At 44.2% G+C, this 17,007-nt stretch overlaps 2 protein-coding genes across 6 annotated transcripts in view; one reads left to right on the top strand and one right to left on the bottom strand.

The window, feature by feature from the left end:
- Window positions 1-520: 520 nt before the first annotated feature.
- RPS24 (ribosomal protein S24) lies at window positions 521-8,890 on the bottom strand. 4 transcript variants are annotated; one of them, XM_014601470.3, is made up of 7 exons: window positions 8,797-8,890; window positions 8,053-8,118; window positions 5,863-6,072; window positions 5,248-5,358; window positions 4,353-4,370; window positions 1,014-1,037; window positions 521-719 (listed from the first exon to the last, which is right to left on the bottom strand). In XM_014601470.3, the coding sequence occupies exons 1-5, from the start codon at window positions 8,797-8,799 to the stop codon at window positions 4,365-4,367; spliced, it is 396 nt and encodes a 131-aa protein (XP_014456956.1). In that variant the 5' UTR covers window positions 8,800-8,890; the 3' UTR covers window positions 521-719; window positions 1,014-1,037; window positions 4,353-4,364. The 4 variants fall into 4 exon arrangements, with proteins under 4 accessions (XP_014456956.1, XP_006269702.2, XP_019352749.1 ...); XM_006269640.4 differs by lacking the exon at window positions 4,353-4,370; XM_019497205.2 differs by lacking the exon at window positions 521-719 and having other exon boundaries at window positions 1,014-2,631.
- Window positions 8,891-10,733: 1,843 nt separating this feature from the next.
- The window catches only part of POLR3A (RNA polymerase III subunit A), a 58,066-nt gene continuing 51,792 nt past the window's right edge, over window positions 10,734-17,007 (top strand). The window contains exons 1-5 of one of the 2 annotated variants that reach the window (XM_006269641.4): window positions 10,734-10,893; window positions 11,387-11,522; window positions 12,942-13,079; window positions 13,682-13,853; window positions 15,826-15,980. In XM_006269641.4, the coding sequence (XP_006269703.3) occupies window positions 10,850-10,893; window positions 11,387-11,522; window positions 12,942-13,079; window positions 13,682-13,853; window positions 15,826-15,980 (645 nt within the window). In that variant the 5' untranslated portion in view covers window positions 10,734-10,849. The remainder of the gene's footprint in view (window positions 10,894-11,386; window positions 11,523-12,941; window positions 13,080-13,681; window positions 13,854-15,825; window positions 15,981-17,007) is intronic. The other variant, XM_059729763.1, reaches the window with a different exon arrangement.

Below are 17,007 nucleotides of genomic sequence, written 5' to 3'. Positions count from 1 at the left end.
TCCTCAAACTCCATTTTTTGATGTGCATATTGTACCCTAAGCATTAAGGATAGTCAAAATGTAGCTGAGTAGTGGATTATTCTGCTAGTCACTACAGACCATGGTCTTCCCTACATCATTTTTTGTCATCACATTTACCTGAGTTTCAACTTACTCTCCTTGGGCAATATGTGGAAGAGGTTACATTTAGAAATCTACATAGTTACAACAAGACACGGTTCACTATCAAAGCCAAATCAGTAGTGGTAAGTGAAGTGGCCAGTTGTCAGAGTGCTCAAGTTTAACAGTTCTAAGCCTTATTTGATTTCTATGGGGTAAGTCAACTTACAGTATTTTACTGCACACAGAATGCCTGAATACTGTATAGGAAGTTTTCTAGTAAGCTTCAAATGAGCAACTGTCACAAATATAAAAATGTAAAGCAGTTCAGTGGCCCTTGCATTCGATTTTACATAGTAAGAAAAATCAAGAACTTAAGAGTATGAAAATAAACACCAAAAGAAAGGCTCAAACCCAACCATTTAGTTATAAAAACATTTTAATGCAGTACAAACACTGCAGCAATTCTGCATCTCTGTTTGCTTATGATATCGCATAGCAGATGTTGAACTGTATGAAAAACAAGAAAGAACGCTTCATTTTCTACGTAGTTTATTAGACAGGTTAGAGCCAGATGAGCACCATCTCCACCCAGGTCTTCCCAGAATAATTTAGTCTCTCTGTAGAAAGAGAAAACAAAACAAGTCAGTCCCGAAAGTTATTCAAGAAACAGGATATAGTCATTCACTTTATACTGGGTAAGCAACAGAGGACCTATCCTCCATGTAAAACACGGAGGTGCAGTTTATTAACATCATGATGTAAAGTTTAAGCTGTAACTTGTGCCGATGTAGAACACAGGAGACAGCATAATTAGCCAGAGTATAAAGCATTAGAAAGTTCATGACAAACATGCACTCAGAACACCAGACATTCAGCATAGCCAAATGTAACAAACAAACAAACAAAGTTACCTGCAAGATCTATTTATCAGCTCACTGAAACAGAGGAGGAAATGGGAAAAAAAAAAAAAAAAAAAGTTAGTAATCCTTTAAATGATAGACTTGAGCAAAATTTTTCAGTCATGATACCCTATAAAATCTGCATGGATTTGCATTTGCTAAATAAATAATGAAATCAGTTAGAATTTTGAGAACTCATCCACTATAAAGGGCACTGCTGGGCTTCATACTCATTTAAATAGTGCTCTTAAAAAAGGAAGAAGACCGTTTGCCTGGAAGCTTAAAGCCAACTACAAGCTTCTTAAGAAATCTGCAGCAATTAACAAGGCTTTTGATCCTTTGTTATCTATGAATTTCTAGAAGTGAATTACCACACACACACACACACACACCAGGTTTCTCAAACTTTGTGCTACCACAACCCCAAGTGCTGGATGGTGAGCTCTCACACAGCAGCCGCCACCATCCACCACTCTGTGCCACTGCTGCCCCGCACCACTGCGGTACCCCCTGGGAAGTCTGCAGCCCCCTTTTAAGCTGCTTATGACCCCCCCAGGGGCTGCAACTCACAGTTTGAGAGCCCCTGACATACACAGTTGGGTGTTGCCAGAGGCCTATTTGCACATGTAGTTATAAAAATAAAATCCAGGCATTTTTCAAAAACAAAATTTGCGCTCAGACTCAAGCTTTGGGTGTAGCTGGATTTAAAATGTATTTTGGCAGAGACAGGTATATACCTAAAGCAAAATGGAACACTGTTCCATGAATAGATGCTATTACCACTTTGGCTTAATAGAAAACATCCATGAACAGTCAGTTTAGTACAGTATAACTCTGGTTCTTCAGAAACTGTAGCTACCCACTTAGTTCAGTGCATTGCTGAAATAAACACAAACAAGCAGATCAGCTGTTTGTTGCAACTTCTGCTTCAAAAGGTCACCACTTCTCCAGTCAAATGAACCATGGAAGTGGCCTTGCACAGCTGATTAGAAAAACCTTTGCCCTTTGTAAAAAAGCTAGAACACTTTATCTGTATAACCCTGAACAGTTGACAAACTTTCACAAGGAAAGTAAGCCTGCAAAGCAGCTGTAACATTTGTACAAAAGTAACAACGACTTTAAAATAAAGCCGTTTTGTGTAGAGTGACAATAAACAGCAGTAAGGAACACTAATGGAGGCACTATGCAACATAGCTTCTCTATATAGCCATAAACAATGGGTAAGTAGTCCAGTAAGTAAAATGATCTTTGCATATGAAATGAATTAATTTTCAAGCTTACTTTCTAACACACCCTCAGATTACGTGGGAAGCAAAGACTCAAAGAGAAGGTTGTCCTAAACAAACTAGCTATATATCCATCACTGACCAACTATCAGCACATCTTAGGCGTTCATAAGCAACAATCCACTCCATCAGACCAATTTGGTCAGAAAGGTCTGAGAGGCAGAAAGCACCATGGAGTGCCACCTTGGAGAATAACATGAATATTAACCTTCTCTAGATTCACTACAGCAAGAGCAAGGATTCAGCGTGCACCAGTTAAAAGAATAAGCACTGCTTGTATACACACCTGTTGGAGTCTACACCAGCGCAGTTATAGGAAACATGAAAGTCTAATATACACATTCCTAGTGAATACAAGGCATTACAGTGACTAAAAATAGAAGTCAACCTCTTGTTTACATTTCAAGCAACTGATGGTAAAACGAAATGGTTCAGACCACAGAACTAGGCATTTAGGGAAGGTAAAATTAAGGCACCTGAAATTATTTAAATCTCCAATAGAACACATTTCAGGATTAATGAACCTCAATTCTTTTAGCATTAAAGAAAAAAATGCACGTACAAAGCAAAGGAACTTAATTGAGTGTCAGGTATTAATGGTAACCAAAACTTAAATCCAAGGTAGTTTTTCTTCATTGACAGTATACCCTAGATTCAGTTTTTTTTGTAGGCAAGCAATCCGATTTGCTTCTTCCTACTCCAATCTATCAACCCCCCCCTCCAAAAAAAAAAAAAAAAAAAAAATCACACACACACACCCCTACTTATGCAACAAAGTTTCTTCAAAGTTATTCTTTGAATCATAACCTCCCAGGTGTAAGCAACTAATAATACTCCCAGGCACCCATTTCAAACAGAAGCTCAGCTTAGTTCAGGCTTGATAAGTAAGTAGCAGTAACCCAACTGAAAGCATCAAGTAAAGCATCAGCATGCATCATGTACTTTAGACAGAAGTCTCTCCTCCCATAGTGGGTACATAATGACAGCAGAGACTGGGATCAGGTCATTACATACCATAAATAACACCAAAAAGTTCTGTGCATTTATTTTAATACCAGCAATCCATGTAGATTTTCACTGTTCCAGGAAACCAGAGAAGTTTTTAAGCACTGCCAACAGTTGTTTTTAAAAACTCTAATCAACATCAGATGGATAAGAGTCAAGAGAATACTTGCTTCCCTTTCAAAATTATATTGCTCATAGTTAAGGCTAGGATAGTATATCTGGTCAGCTGTCAAAAATCCCTCCCTTGTACTGTGTTTCCATCCCATTTAAATTGAGATCTCTCAAAGTGCAAGTAAAATACCTGCCTCGTTTTTTAAAAAGATAAATTACGCAGTAATATTAAAAATATCCAAACATTTATAATGACAAGTAAGAGAAGATGCAAAAAAGAGTTTTGATGGAAGCATCAAATACGTAGTATTGTTTCTGGTTAACTGCCTCCACTCATGGAAAATAAACTATATGATGAAGCTGTTGGCAGTGGAACAAAAAAAGGTGGCTTCTGCTTAACTGCTGACAAGGCTTACACAACAATAAACTGTATTTTAGGATTCTACAGGATAAAGAGTTAAGGATTATTTTGTGTCAGTATCCTGTTATTCCAGGTCCATGTCATATGCATGAAACCACCGTTTGAGTTTTCCTGAAGATACAATATGCTCATAGCAAAACGCAAGTTACACATGCAACCACATTTTGGGCCCCTACTTCTGAACTCATGGTTCCAAAAAAAAGTGCAATTTTAAGAAGTCCTGACCTCTTTCACACTGGTTATTTTATTTCTACATAACAATTTAGCACATGGATCCACATAAGACTTGTATTTTTATGATAAAGAGAACCCAGATCTTACTTCAGAGCAAAATTTAAATCATAGCCTCCCTCAGGTTTCATGGAACAGTTTTGTACATGTAGCAGAATACAGTACAATAAAGTGGCAAAGAGTGAGTTCAGAGCAAGAACAGAGGCATGCAAAGCAGCAGTGTTTCTATTAAAAGCATCTCCAGCGTTTAAGTGATGCATAGCTCATAGTCACCACATCCATGCTCATTCTCAGTACCTGCTAGACACTTCATTTCTGATGAAGAATTCCAAGAAAGTAGGAAAGAAAAAGGTGAAAGTAAAGGTTACCAGGATTCAAGAGGTATTAGATCATTTAAGATATAAGCAACTACAAAGCTGTTAAATTGGAACACTTACACGTAACCCACAGTACTATGCAGTGCTGAAGAATTGTTTACCTCTTTTGGACCTCTAAAAAAAAAATCCCTTAACCGTGGCATTTGATTTTTTAAGATATATAATCTAAGGAAGAACAGAGCTTTTCTTTGTTCCCGAGATTGTCCCAGCCCCCTTTCCAGGTTTGACATCTGACTTGCTTTCCATCTGAGGAGTTAACCCTACTCTTGTTGAACTGTACTATCACTTGTTTCACTCAACAGCAAGGAAACATCTTGCCTTCCTTCAGCATTCACTTTTAAAGTGCACTACACCGTGGCACCCTAACTCCAAGTCTGGAATTACAAATTCCAAAATCTACAATTTTTGACCATTCAGAAGGTATAAAGAACAAGTTTGAAGTTGCAAGGAGAACCAAGGTCATGCTCTAATTAACCAAGACTTTCAGTGATGCAAAATGGCACCTCAGTTGCTCTAGACTGCAGCAAAACAAAACAATTTAAAATTTTCAAAATCCATAGAATGAGAAACTGAAGCAAAACTGAGCATGCCGTCAGTTAAAATGTCACTTCATACTATATAAGGAGCAGTCAAAGGTGAACAAACTACACTACTGCAGAGCTAAAAAACTATAGAGCACCATATGTATTACCTTCTATTATCCAGTAGAAAAAAGGTAAAAGATAAAAGAAAAGATTACTTAGACAAAGAGACTTCAAACAACAAATTTTAAAGCCACTATCTAGTCTCTGGTCCCTGAAAAACTTTCATCCTACCTTCTTGCCAGCACCAACATTCGCTTTGGCTGTGCCCCTGACTTTCTTCATTCTGTTTTTACGCTCCTTTCGCTGTTTCCTGGAAGTCTTCTTCTTTTCATACAAGCCATGCTAGTAAAAGAATTAATAAAAATTATTCAAGCATACTTGATATTAAGTACTTTTAGTGCTATTTATAAATTTCTGGACCTATAATATTTATATAACAATATTACTTAGAACTTACAAAATTTAAACTTTAAGTTCCCTATCAAAAAATTGCTACCTGAAATGAAAACTTGAGGGACTAAAGGAAAAAAATTCTGGCTTTGAGCCAAACTACTTAAATCAAATGCATATTCTTACGGCAATAATAATAATAATAATAATAATAATAATAATACTACTACACCAAAATGATCAGTTATTACTAAAATGCACTGCTCAGTGACAGGACATTAAGACCTTTGTATACCCTGTACCTGCATTTTAACTGTTGACAGAATGTTAAAAAGACCCACATAACTTAAATCTTGGATTATAATTGCGCACACAAGCTGCTTAATGTCAAGAGCAAGTGTCACAGCACTATTTTTTTTTTTTTTTTTTTAGAATACAAAGAAACAGGAAACCTACCCTGGCCAGTCTGTGTTTTGGTTCATTCTTCTTTGCATAGTCCAGGGAATCATAGATCATGCCAAAGCCTGTTGTCTTGCCACCACCAAAATGTGTTCTGAAGCCAAAGACAAATATTACATCTGGGGTCGTCTTATACATTTTTGCCAGCTTCTCCCTGATTTCTGTTTTGGGGACAGTAGCCTTCCCAGGATGAAGAACATCAATAACCTAAGGAAAAATTGTATTAAATAGTATTCAGATACTGAAAACAGCACAAACTTACCTTAACCAGTATGATTTTGTCATATTTTAGAGAAGAAACATTGTATTTAATGTACCATAGCTGGAAGCCAACAGTTTTAACAAAGATGAGAAAGAAGCCTTTCTGAAAAAGCTCAAAAGAAAAGCTCTTGAATAGAAATGTTGTTCTATCTGATTTCAATCATAGAAGAGAATGGCTGGAAGGGACCTCAAGAGGTCATCTAGTCCAAATACCCACTCAAGGTAGGGTCATTTCTATTTAAAAACAGGGGTTGCCAGCATGTGGTAGGGGAAATGTGTGGCATATGGCAGATCATGGAGGGGAGAAGCAAGTCGTATTCTCCTTTCTGTTTCCTGTCATATATTCAAGAGTGGGCAGCGGATGGGGACTGGAGTGTTACTTGAAGTAAATGCAGGATTCATCTGTGGCCATGCCTGCCAAAAAGGGTGGCTCCCACTTATCTAAGCCACCCTGAACAATTGTTACATCTCAGCATTTAATATATTCCTAAAAACTCCAGGAACAGCCCTCAGACATAACCATGAGGTACAGTACCCAAAATATTAAAAACACAGCCTTTAACTTGCCACAGAAAAAGCAGAGGATGAGGGCACTGTCAGTGTCCTGTTCATGAGAGGAGTAGTAGTTTGTTAAAACTATATTCAAGAAATCCAATTGTACCTTTTACCTCCAGTCTTATGTCACTAAAACAGCTATAACTTTAAAAGCATCTAATGGAAACCTTCTGTTAAAAATAAGATACCACCAACTTTAACTGAAGAGGCAGAACCCAGTTCATTTCAACTTTGGATACATCCATTAACAAAGGTATTTTAATACCATGTTGAAATCTGTTCCTGAGAAGTTAATTGATCTTATGGTCAAAAGTTTAACTTTCAGGAGCAATAAATAACCTTCCTGGCTACCATGCAAGCACCTAGATCAAGTTTCAGTATTCCTAAAGAAATGGCTCAGTGGACAAATACTTTAAGTAGGTAGCAAAGTGCCATTCATCTTTTTGAGCCCTCTTAGAGATTCAAACTCAAGCATCATCTACTCCAGTAAGAACCAATGAGTGTTCTTTCCTTCCCCGAGCCCTCACACAAACACCCCTCCATGTTTTCTTCCCACATCACTTGTGGCATCCGCCCACCTCAAAGTACAAAGGATTAGTAGGTGTCTGCTCACGGGAAGTGTGTATACACCTGAGATTAGGACCGACTGGTCTTTAAGATACTCTTTTTAATAACAATGAATTGCTAAGAATCAAGATTAAAACTTTCAAAATTAATGCTGCAGCAAGTAAGAAGAAAGCTACTCTATATGTTAGCCAAGCAGATTGATGGATCTTATCCCTAGCTTTCCTGCCTTCAGCCATCCTAAAAGGTGACAACTTTTCAACTGAGAAAAAGTCGTACAGTGGAGTCGCCTCTTACGCAGGGATTAGGTACTAAAGTCAGCACGTAAGGCAAAAGTTGCGTATAGTCAAAATTACCGTGCCAGCAGTGACTGCCCCTGCCTCCAAACCCTCCCACCGCCACCGCAGAGCCGTGCTTACAGCTGTGCGGCTGGCAGCAGCAGCACAGTGCGGGGGGGGGGGGGGGGGGGGGGTGGGAATGGCTGCGTGCCGCCTGTCCACCACCATGCTGCCGCTGCCACCCAGCAGCCAGCCACACAGCTCCAGGCACAGCTCTATGGCGACAGCGGGAGGTTTTGGAGGCAGTGGCCATCACCACCATAGTGGGCCTCCAGGTAAGCGGCAGCACCGCATGCAAACTCAAGCTCTGCCCCCCCTCCCACCCAGCATATAGTTGAATTTGTACAAGTTAAATGCGCGTATGATGCAACTCCACTGTATGAACAATGATGACAATCATAAAATAAGTAAATCAGCATTTAAAAAACAGATGAAGCAAGGCAGCAGCTACACTTCAATATATCCTTACCATCTGCTTACGCTGAAGCAGTCTGTTCGTCATGAACTTTCTGGTTCTGATGGTCACTGTGTCATTCTATGGAAGTGCAAAACACACACGTTAATGAATGCACATTAGCCTACAAGTCATATAAAGCAGGCTTAACATGCCCAAGATTTCGTATGCCATTTTAAATAAACTCAGGAGCCAAGCTGCAGAAACTACAAGTTGGCTCCGCAGTCACAGCCAGACAACGCAATGCTCCCCCTTTCCTTCTAACTGGGGTGGGTAAGAAAGAGAGCCCTGACTTTTTTGCATAGCTGGAGCACTGGAAACAAACTTGACCCCTATCCTGGGAAACCAAGGCCCAAGCAAGGTTTGTTAGAGGCAGCTCAGAGACTCTCATTTGCTTCTACACCACAGAAGTCGCTGGGGATGTAACCCAAGCGCTGCCTTCGCAGTCAGGCTTGAACGCGATGATTCCCAAACCCGTCCCCCACGCTCTGCCCGAGCGGGGCGGCCGGAGCCGCAGGACGCGCCGCACAGCGCGGGCTCCCGGCCTGACTCAGGGGAGGCGCCCGGGAAACGGCGGCACGAGCTGGGCCAGGCCCGGGCGCAGCTCGTCGGGCGGCGGGGACCGGGCCGGGCTCCCCAATGCCGAGGCAGGCGGTCCCTGCGGGCCGGGCGCGGACCCAATGCGCGAGCGGGGCCGCGGGTGGGGGCGGGATGGCGCCGGCCCGGGACGGATGGAGCCGCGGCCTCGCGAGCACTCACCATCGCGGCGGCCTCCACTCCTGGCAGCTGAGAAAGAAGGAAGGGCTGCGGCGCAGCCAATCATAAGCCGGCGCATGGGGCTTTGCGAGGCCGGGCCTCGCCCGGGGCATCTACTACACTGCCTGAGTGAAAGCGGCGCAGTGAGGCGGCGGTGGTAGTGCCTGACTGAAAATAGTGGGGTTGGGAGCAGAGAAGGAGGTGGAGGTGGAGGTGCCTTTGGTGTGAGAGGGCAGAGGGGGTACCCTTGGTGTTTGTCTCTACAACAGTCCTGTCCTACTTGTCGTGAGGCTTCTCATTTCCCTTTAGGCAACATTAATCCTCTCCAGCAGGAAAAGGCCAAACCAGTGCAGGGGGCACAAGCTGAGGCTGGAGAGCAGGGGGAGCTGTGCTCAGGCCGGGCATGAAGGGGCTGCTCCTCAAATCTCTAGTTCTTGGCTTGGGCCTGGAAGTAGGACACCCATCAAACGTTTTGGAAACATCTGAAGCCCCGGGTGGGGGTGGGGATGGAGGATGTTTGCCGGTAGTAGGGCCACTTATGGGTCTGGACTGACTCTTGGATTTGGGATTTGTTTTGGCTCATTTGGCTTGGAACACAGAACAGTAAACAATAAAATAGAAAAAATTCTTCTTGGTGGTCCAGAGTCTGGGCACATTAAGATTTCACTTCAAAAGACATCCACTGCTTTAATACGTGGGCAGGTCTGGTCACCAGGAGGGTGTCGTGGAATTAGAAAAGGCACAAGACAAGGGCAGCCAAAATGAACAGCAATTGCCAGACGGACCAGAAGAGACTAAAAGGGCTCTTCAGCTTGGGAAGGAGGGGGCTGAGGGGTCTCTGAAATCCTGAAGGGTCTGGACTAAGGGAACAGGGAATTGCTGGTCCCCAAGTCCCAGAGCACTACACCTGGGGCACCTGCTGACAGGAGTAGGTGGCAGGTGTAAAACTAACAGGAGCAAGTACTTTTATTTTGCAACATACACTTGGCTGGTGGGATTCATTGCTACAGGAGGGGGTGGAGGCAGGGATCACGTCCAGGTTCAGAAAGGGACTGCATCCATTCCCGTGTGAGATCTGCCATTGGCTATGGAGCAATGTGGCACCTCTAACCCGATGCACGGTGGATGCAGGGTGGGTACGGAGTCGAGGACATATCTGGTTCGGGTCACTCCCCCTATAGCAACGTTTCTCAATCTGTGGGTTGCAAATATATATGACAGGATTGTGAAGAAACTTAAAAAATGGATCAACAAACTTTAAAAATGGATTCTTCGGTAAAGGAGAAAACTGGGAAATGGTGGCTTTTCCCTCGCAGGCTGGCCATTGGGGTTTACAAATAGGTCCTGGTACAAAAACGGTTGAAAACCGCTGCTCTATAGCATCCACTTCTGCCACTGTCCCAGACGGGCTACCGGGCTAGATGGGCAGCTGGTCTGCCCCAGTACAGCAGGCGGGCTGGTCAAGACGTGCGCTGCATTTCCCTGTCTACGGTCGAGCGTCCCCCTCCACGCGGCCTCGGCCTGCGCACCCCGGGCAATTCAAAGGCGCATGGCTGCCGAGGAAGTGTGTGTTGGCTCACAAAACCTTGCACTCTGTATAGAAATAGGTATAGGGAGAGATATAGAAGTATAGATATCGATACCCAAACATCTCTCGTTTGAGTTAATCTATAAAGTGCAAATCCGCCCCTTCCCCCACCCAGCACCAGCCGCGGTGCCTGGCGCTGAGGGCAGAAGGGCTGCTCCCTGCTGGCAGGCTGACCCAGGAGCGCGCTGCCCGGAGGCTGCCTCGGGCCCGAGCCGGGCCGGCCCCGCCGCTCCCGCCGCACGAGCCGGGCTGCGCGGTGCCTCTCGCGGCCGACAGGTGTCGCCGCGGCGGGAGCCGGCGGTGCAGCCCTTGGGCTCCTTCTTCAGCTGCTGGTGTGAGCTCGTCTGAGGCGGAAGAGGCGGGGCTGGTTGCAGTGCGGCGTTGTGGTCCGTACTCCTCTCTAGTACTAGCTATCTGGTCTCGCTTCGCCTTGCCTCTTTCGTCCTTTTCTCCCCCCCCACTGCCACCATGGTGAAGGAGCAGTTCAGGGAGACGGACGTGGCCAAGAAGATGTGAGTGACCCACAGCGGGGCGCGTGTGTCGTGTCCCATGCGCGTCCTTGCCCCATTGTGGCGGAGCCAGGGACGCGTCCGGTTGCCCGGGGGTTCCTTCCCATCCCTGCGGGTGGAAGAGCTGCGCGGTTTGGTCCCTATTGCTTCACTGCGGAGCCCCCGTGCCCGAGCGCTGCACATCTCCGCTGGCCCCTCGGTGACCGGCCGAGGCGTCCTTGCAGTTCTGGCAGCCTCTTTGGGGTTTGAGCCCTGCCTGGGGCAACTGCAGGCGCGGAAAAACCACTGTTGGTTGCCTGTTCATAGCCTGTGCTTCTAGGCTACCCGCTTGCAGAACCCAAGGCAGATCTGTAGCTTTTCAGCTTGGCAAACGAAAAGCTTGATCACAGCTGGTGTCTGGTACTGTGGGGGTGGAGCTTGCTGTGCCCAAGTTGTTCCAGCTGCCTCTGCCCATCTGCTCTAAAATAAAGGTTTGTGACGGCTTCTCCCATTCTAGAAGCCACATTTGTTTTGGGATGAAGTCTCCCGAGGAGATGCGCCAGCAGGCCCACATCCAGGTGGTTAGCAAGAACTTGTACAGCCAGGACAACCACCACGCCCCACTACAGTATGGCGTTCTGGACCACCGCATGGTAAGAACTTCTGATGCTTGTTTGCTTCTACCTAGCACCTGTTGTTGAATAATTTATGCACCATGTTGAAATGGAAACTGAACTTTGCCGCACAGCCACAGAGCAGGTGTCCTACGCAAGTGTCTCTTTATGTTGCTGCTGCTGGAAGGAGCTAATTCCACCTCCTCGGCATCTCTGAGTTAGTGAGTTGCCGAGCCCCGTCATGTTGTAAATACTTCGTCCCTTGAAAATTGATGCGTGCTGTCAACTTGATGGACATTGAATAGTTTAGGCGTAGGCAACGTTTTTTGGCCGGAGCGCTGAAAAAACCCACAATGTCTACCTTGGAAGGTGCCAGAGTGCCGGCATGCCAGAAAAACAAAACAAGGGTGGGGGGTATATGGAAGGATGCCCTGCTTGTGCACCCCCCCAGCCTTGCTTGTGCTCTGTGGCTCTCAGCAGCTACCTAGAACTTGGGCCAGGTGCTGCCTCCCTGACCCTGGCTGCCTCCCAGCTCTGGGCTCCCAGGAGGCAACAGGTGGCGGCAATGTTCCCTTCTGTGCTGCCCTCACCACTGCTTCTGCAGAGCAGCGCTGGAACCCAGCACGGTAGCTGCCTGCTACTCCTAGCTCCCCGCTGCCCTGGCCACCCTTCCTCTGCAGGCAGGGGCAGCAGCAAGGGGCACAACCCTGTGTGCTGCCCTCGCTGCTCCCATGAACACAGGGGAAGTGTGACCTGGCAGTACGGAGCTTGCAGCAGCAGGCAGCTTCCCTGTGTGGCCCCTCTGCACTGCCACTCTGGGTCACACGCTGTGCTCTGGAGGGCCCAGGGGAGGACAGCAGGGCCAGGAGCGCAGGCCCTGGCCCTGGCAAGGCAGCAGGTGCCAACCCTGTGCCCTTTGGGGCTGGAGCTGGGGTGGGGAGGCAGCAACTGTTTGCTGCCTCCCAGCTGCAGCTGGCCCTGGCTCTAGGTAGCTGCTGATAGTCACAGAGCTCAGGCTGCTCCCAGCAGGGCTCCCAGCTGGCAGCAGCTACCCAGAGCCAGGGCCAGCTGCAGCCAGGAGGCTGCATACAGCTGCTGTCTCACTGCCCCGGCCCCAACGCATGCCAAGGAAAATGGCCCTGCATGCCGTGCTCCGCATGTGTGCCGGGGGTTGCTGACCCCTGGCTTAGGCAAACATCTCTTGAAGCAGTAGACAAGAACACCCCTTCACAAATGCCATGTCACTGCTATAGCTTTTCAAGCTGAAAAGGACATAGGTGTAATACTCCTTATATGCAGTTTGGGCATCAAGGGAGTTGTGTAGGAGTGCTTCCTACTGCTGGCTGGAGAGTTCTTCAGAGTCAAAGTAACTTCCCAGAGGTCTTTCATATGGCAGCTGTCATGTTTTGTCCCCCTAGTTCAGCCACAACTAAAAAATCCTGTATGCTTTTTCCAAAGGGTACCAGTGAAAAGGACCGTCCATGTGAAACATGTGGGAAGAATCTTGCTGACTGTTTGGGGCATTATGGCTACATTGACTTGGAACTGCCATGTTTCCATGTTGGCTACTTTAAAGCTGTGATAGGTATCTTACAGGTAAAAATAGTCCTGTTGGTTTTGAGCGCAGTGACTGTGATCATGACAACCTTAGAGAAAGGGAGAAGATGAGAATTACTTTTCATTTGGTTTATTTGATGGTAGATTATGAAACATTTGGTGGTAGTGTATGCCACCCATATTCTTCAATGTTTGTTGTATTAAGTATTGAAAAAAGTTAACCTATTAAAACAGAAGGCTTCGTTTTCCTAACAGAAATCTTATGATGCATGTGGAATCTGCCTATTTGACTTAATCCTTCATCCTTTTGAGAGAGTCAGATTAAATTGCGTGGTACAAAGTTTTTTGTGTGAGGCCAGTAAACCTAAGATGCCTCTGATTTGCACTGAAATTCTTGCTCTTAAGTAGTTTTGCAAAAACTTCAATTCGTCCTCATAAACAAGATTTCCTTGCATTCATTGTTTGGACTGTGTGCTGCATACTGATTGGATTCCCACATGTAGGCAGTGGCATTTCATTTGTGAAATGCCGTGTATAACAGGTGGTAAAGGACTATAGCAGCTCTCTTCATCTGGAGGCCCTAATAGTTTGTTCTAGTTACAGTTATGTAATCTCCGCTTTCTTGTGCTTACCATTTTAAGATGATTTGCAAAACCTGTTGCCGCATTATGCTGACCTCAGAGGAAAAAAAACAGTTTTTGGATTATTTGAAGAGACCTGGCTTGACATACCTCCAGAAACGAGGACTGAAAAAGAAAGTCTCTGAAAAGTGCAGGAAGAAAAGTATCTGTCCTTACTGTGGGGCTTTTAATGGTGAGTGTGAATGCTAGTATGTGATGATGACTTATTCATTGTAAAGATAGCTGCACTAAAACCCATGAAGGTCATTAAATTCCAGAATGACATCTTATTCTGTAATCATGGCTTTTCTTAAGGGATCATACAATTAACTGAGAGGCAAATCAAGGGGGAATGGGTACAGTGGTGAAGTTGCACCCCCTTCCTACTGTGTGGGATACTTAACTAAGAATACTTGAATAGGAGCACCAGCCCTGAGTGTAGATTTAGGGGGAGGTGGCATCAGCAACCCTTGGTCACGTTGGTCTGGTGTATGCTGGGAAATATAATGTGGAGTCTCTCCCTCCCTCTTGCGATTTTTTTTTTTCTGCCTGGGTTGAGTGACACTCCAAACAGCCACTCAAGTGCACATTCTCATGAGGGCAAGGTGAGGGTTTTCTGAGTGAAGCAGGACTTGGGGGTGTGGGAGGGAAGGCCAGCCTGGATTGAGTGAGGTGGGTGTTGCCTCCTGATGCATAGGTGTCAGGAGGCAGGGAGCCCTGGGGATGTTAGGGTAGGCATGATGGTGCAGGCAGGGAGCATCTTGTAAAGAGGGACCGGGCAGCTCAGAATCAGGTCTCTCGCTGATTGGTTCCTGTTCCAGAGTTTGGCTGGATCTTAACCATACACTCCCTTTTCAAAGTCCTAGGTCTGCCCCTGAATTCACTGGGTTCAATTTCATGCCAAGTGATGAGATCATCTACACGCAATGTGTAGAAATTGCCAGAATAGAACAGATCTGTCCATCATGGTATCAGCTACAGGTCATTACCCGAGAAAGATGCTTGCAAAAAACAAAGAAACTAAAAAACAAATCCTCTCTCTCTAGAGTGGGTAAGGAAACTGTTGACGCTGCCACTCTCTCCCTGGTGATCATCATCACAAGATGGAACTAATCTGATTCCTTGTCCTATTGTATTTTTCCCATTACTATTGTAATGGTACTTAGTTAGTCTTTTAAGGAATACTAAACTACTGACCATTTCTTTCAGCAGCCAAATGCACAGACCACAAATATATATAGTAAGAACTATATTTCTGAGATTTATTTAGCCCTAAAAATTATTTGAACAATGCTTGTCATTATATGCTCTTTGTGAGGGCAATACCAAGCTTCAGCAACAAAAACATTTCCCCCCGACCCTTCCTTCAAACTCCTTTAAAAAATTAATTTAATCTAGAGTGGAACAAACTGCTGTTTGCCTCCCAGTAGCTATTGTTTTTATACATCTATACAGTGATGGATTCTATAAAGACTAAACTCTCATTATCTAAGAATCTCAGTCTATTGTAAATGCTAAAATAAATAACTAAACTATACTGCATTGCAAACCTCTGGAGATGTCAGCTTTGGGCTTGGGGCAATATCTTTTCCCTTCTAGAGCCAAATGTTAAAACTAATTAGAAATAAAAATTGATATTTAATCTTCTGCTTGTTCTTTATATGCATCTAAGCCAAGGTATAACGTAACTATGAATTAGCAGGGTTTTGTTTTGTTTTGATTTTGAAGGTCAGTTTAACTTTATTTGAATCGCGTATATTTGAGGGAACTGGGTTGCACAAGGGACAGGTAATCAAGGCCCAACTCTTTAAACCTTGTGTTTGAATTCAGAAGAGATCAGAAGTCTCTATTTGGATAATCTATGTTAATTGAATTTCTCAGTTAAAGGAGCACCACATCACAAAATTCCTGTCAAATAAAGAAGGGGGTTGAATCAGCAGGGGAACTGATGCACCCTCTTCCATCCTTAAAAGGAGTCAGAGTTATGACTGAGGTGAACTGGAAAGACAGTATTAAAAGGCAACAGCAATGGCAAACTTGCATTTTCTTCTGTAAAAATATATATGTTGTACACCTGGGAAGCCACTAGTCCACTCAGAATTGTTTTGTTGCAAAATAAAGAAGTAAATATCGTAGTCTCATTTCTAACAAAATTCTCTTTATAGGTACTGTGAAGAAATGTGGTTTATTGAAGATAATCCATGAGAAGTACAAGACCAATAAGAAAGTGGTGGATCCAGTTGTATCCAATTTCCTTCAGTCTTTTGAAGCTGCTATAGAAAATAACAAAGAAATAGAGTCCTTGCTGGGGAGAGCTCAGGTGAGCAAGGGAGTCTTCTGTAATGAAGGATTGAAATGTCTGCTAGTTTTGATGTATACAGTTTTGAATTTTCTGAAGCAGCTAGTGTAGGAGGTAAGTTTGGTCTTGTACTGGTTCAGACTAATAGGACAGGAATTTGTGTGAAGCAGTGGGAAAGATCATTCTTCAATGTTTCCTTGCTGTATAGAGAGGGAAACATGGTCTCTGTAAAGAGCAGGGCCTTATTCCAACCACTGAAGTTACCAGAGAAGCACGGGATGGCAGTGTACAAAGCTCAGGGATGCTGCGCTACCACAGGACTACCAGTGTTCTATGTTTTGCAGGGAGTGAGTCTTAGTGGAGTGTGTTATGACAGAATGTGGTGCCGTTATTACAGAAAAGGGAGAGAGAATGTAGGTTTATCTTCCGTGGAAAGGTACCTTGAGTCTTGGATAATACTTTTTTTCAGAAACCCAGCCTGTAGAAATAATCTGACAACTGGACAGGTTGCACTGACCAGAGTATTATATGCCAATATGTAAGTTTTTATGTATTAAACCAGTTTGACATTTATACAAGGGGTTTTTCCCCTCCCTCCAGGTTTTTATAGACTAGGTAGTTCTAAGATATCTAAATAATAGAGAATAAAAACAGCAGTAAAAAAAAAAAAAGGTGAATCGCTCTCTCAAATTGCAATTTGGGGGATGGGGGGGGTTGGTATAATTAGTGGATAGAAAATGTGTACAATATTCTCCTTACACAACAATGCCACTGTAAAGCTTCCTAAAATGAATTACATTAAATCAGGCAGTAGTGCTGAATTGCATTAAATCAGGTAATGGCTCTGTAATTCACAAACAGTAGTAATCAAAATTAGTAGCAATTATACCTGCCTTCAAGCATATTGTTAAAAATTGGTTGTATTGCTTTGGCAAGTAGCAATAAAATATTTGAATAATTTTGCAAATAGACAAGTAGCGGAGGGGGAGAAAAAATTCATACAAAAGGAAAAGCTGAAAAGGAAAGGATCAGTGATTAGTATGGAAAA

The sequence above is a fragment of the Alligator mississippiensis genome, chromosome 6 (assembly GCF_030867095.1).
Source record: "Alligator mississippiensis isolate rAllMis1 chromosome 6, rAllMis1, whole genome shotgun sequence".
NCBI classification, from domain to species: Eukaryota; Metazoa; Chordata; order Crocodylia; family Alligatoridae; genus Alligator; species Alligator mississippiensis.
This window is presented reverse-complemented; position numbering and strand designations above follow the sequence as displayed.

Bases quoted from the DNA above. Each gene is read 5' to 3' on its own strand.
- RPS24 (XM_019497204.2), bottom strand. The intron at 6,073-8,052 runs GTAAGGATATAT...ATTTTTCCTTAG, and splicing joins TGCTTCAGCGTAAGCAGATG to GTTATTGATGTTCTTCATCC. The intron at 5,359-5,862 runs GTAGGTTTCCTG...TTCTTTTACTAG, and splicing joins CAAAACACAGACTGGCCAGG to CATGGCTTGTATGAAAAGAA.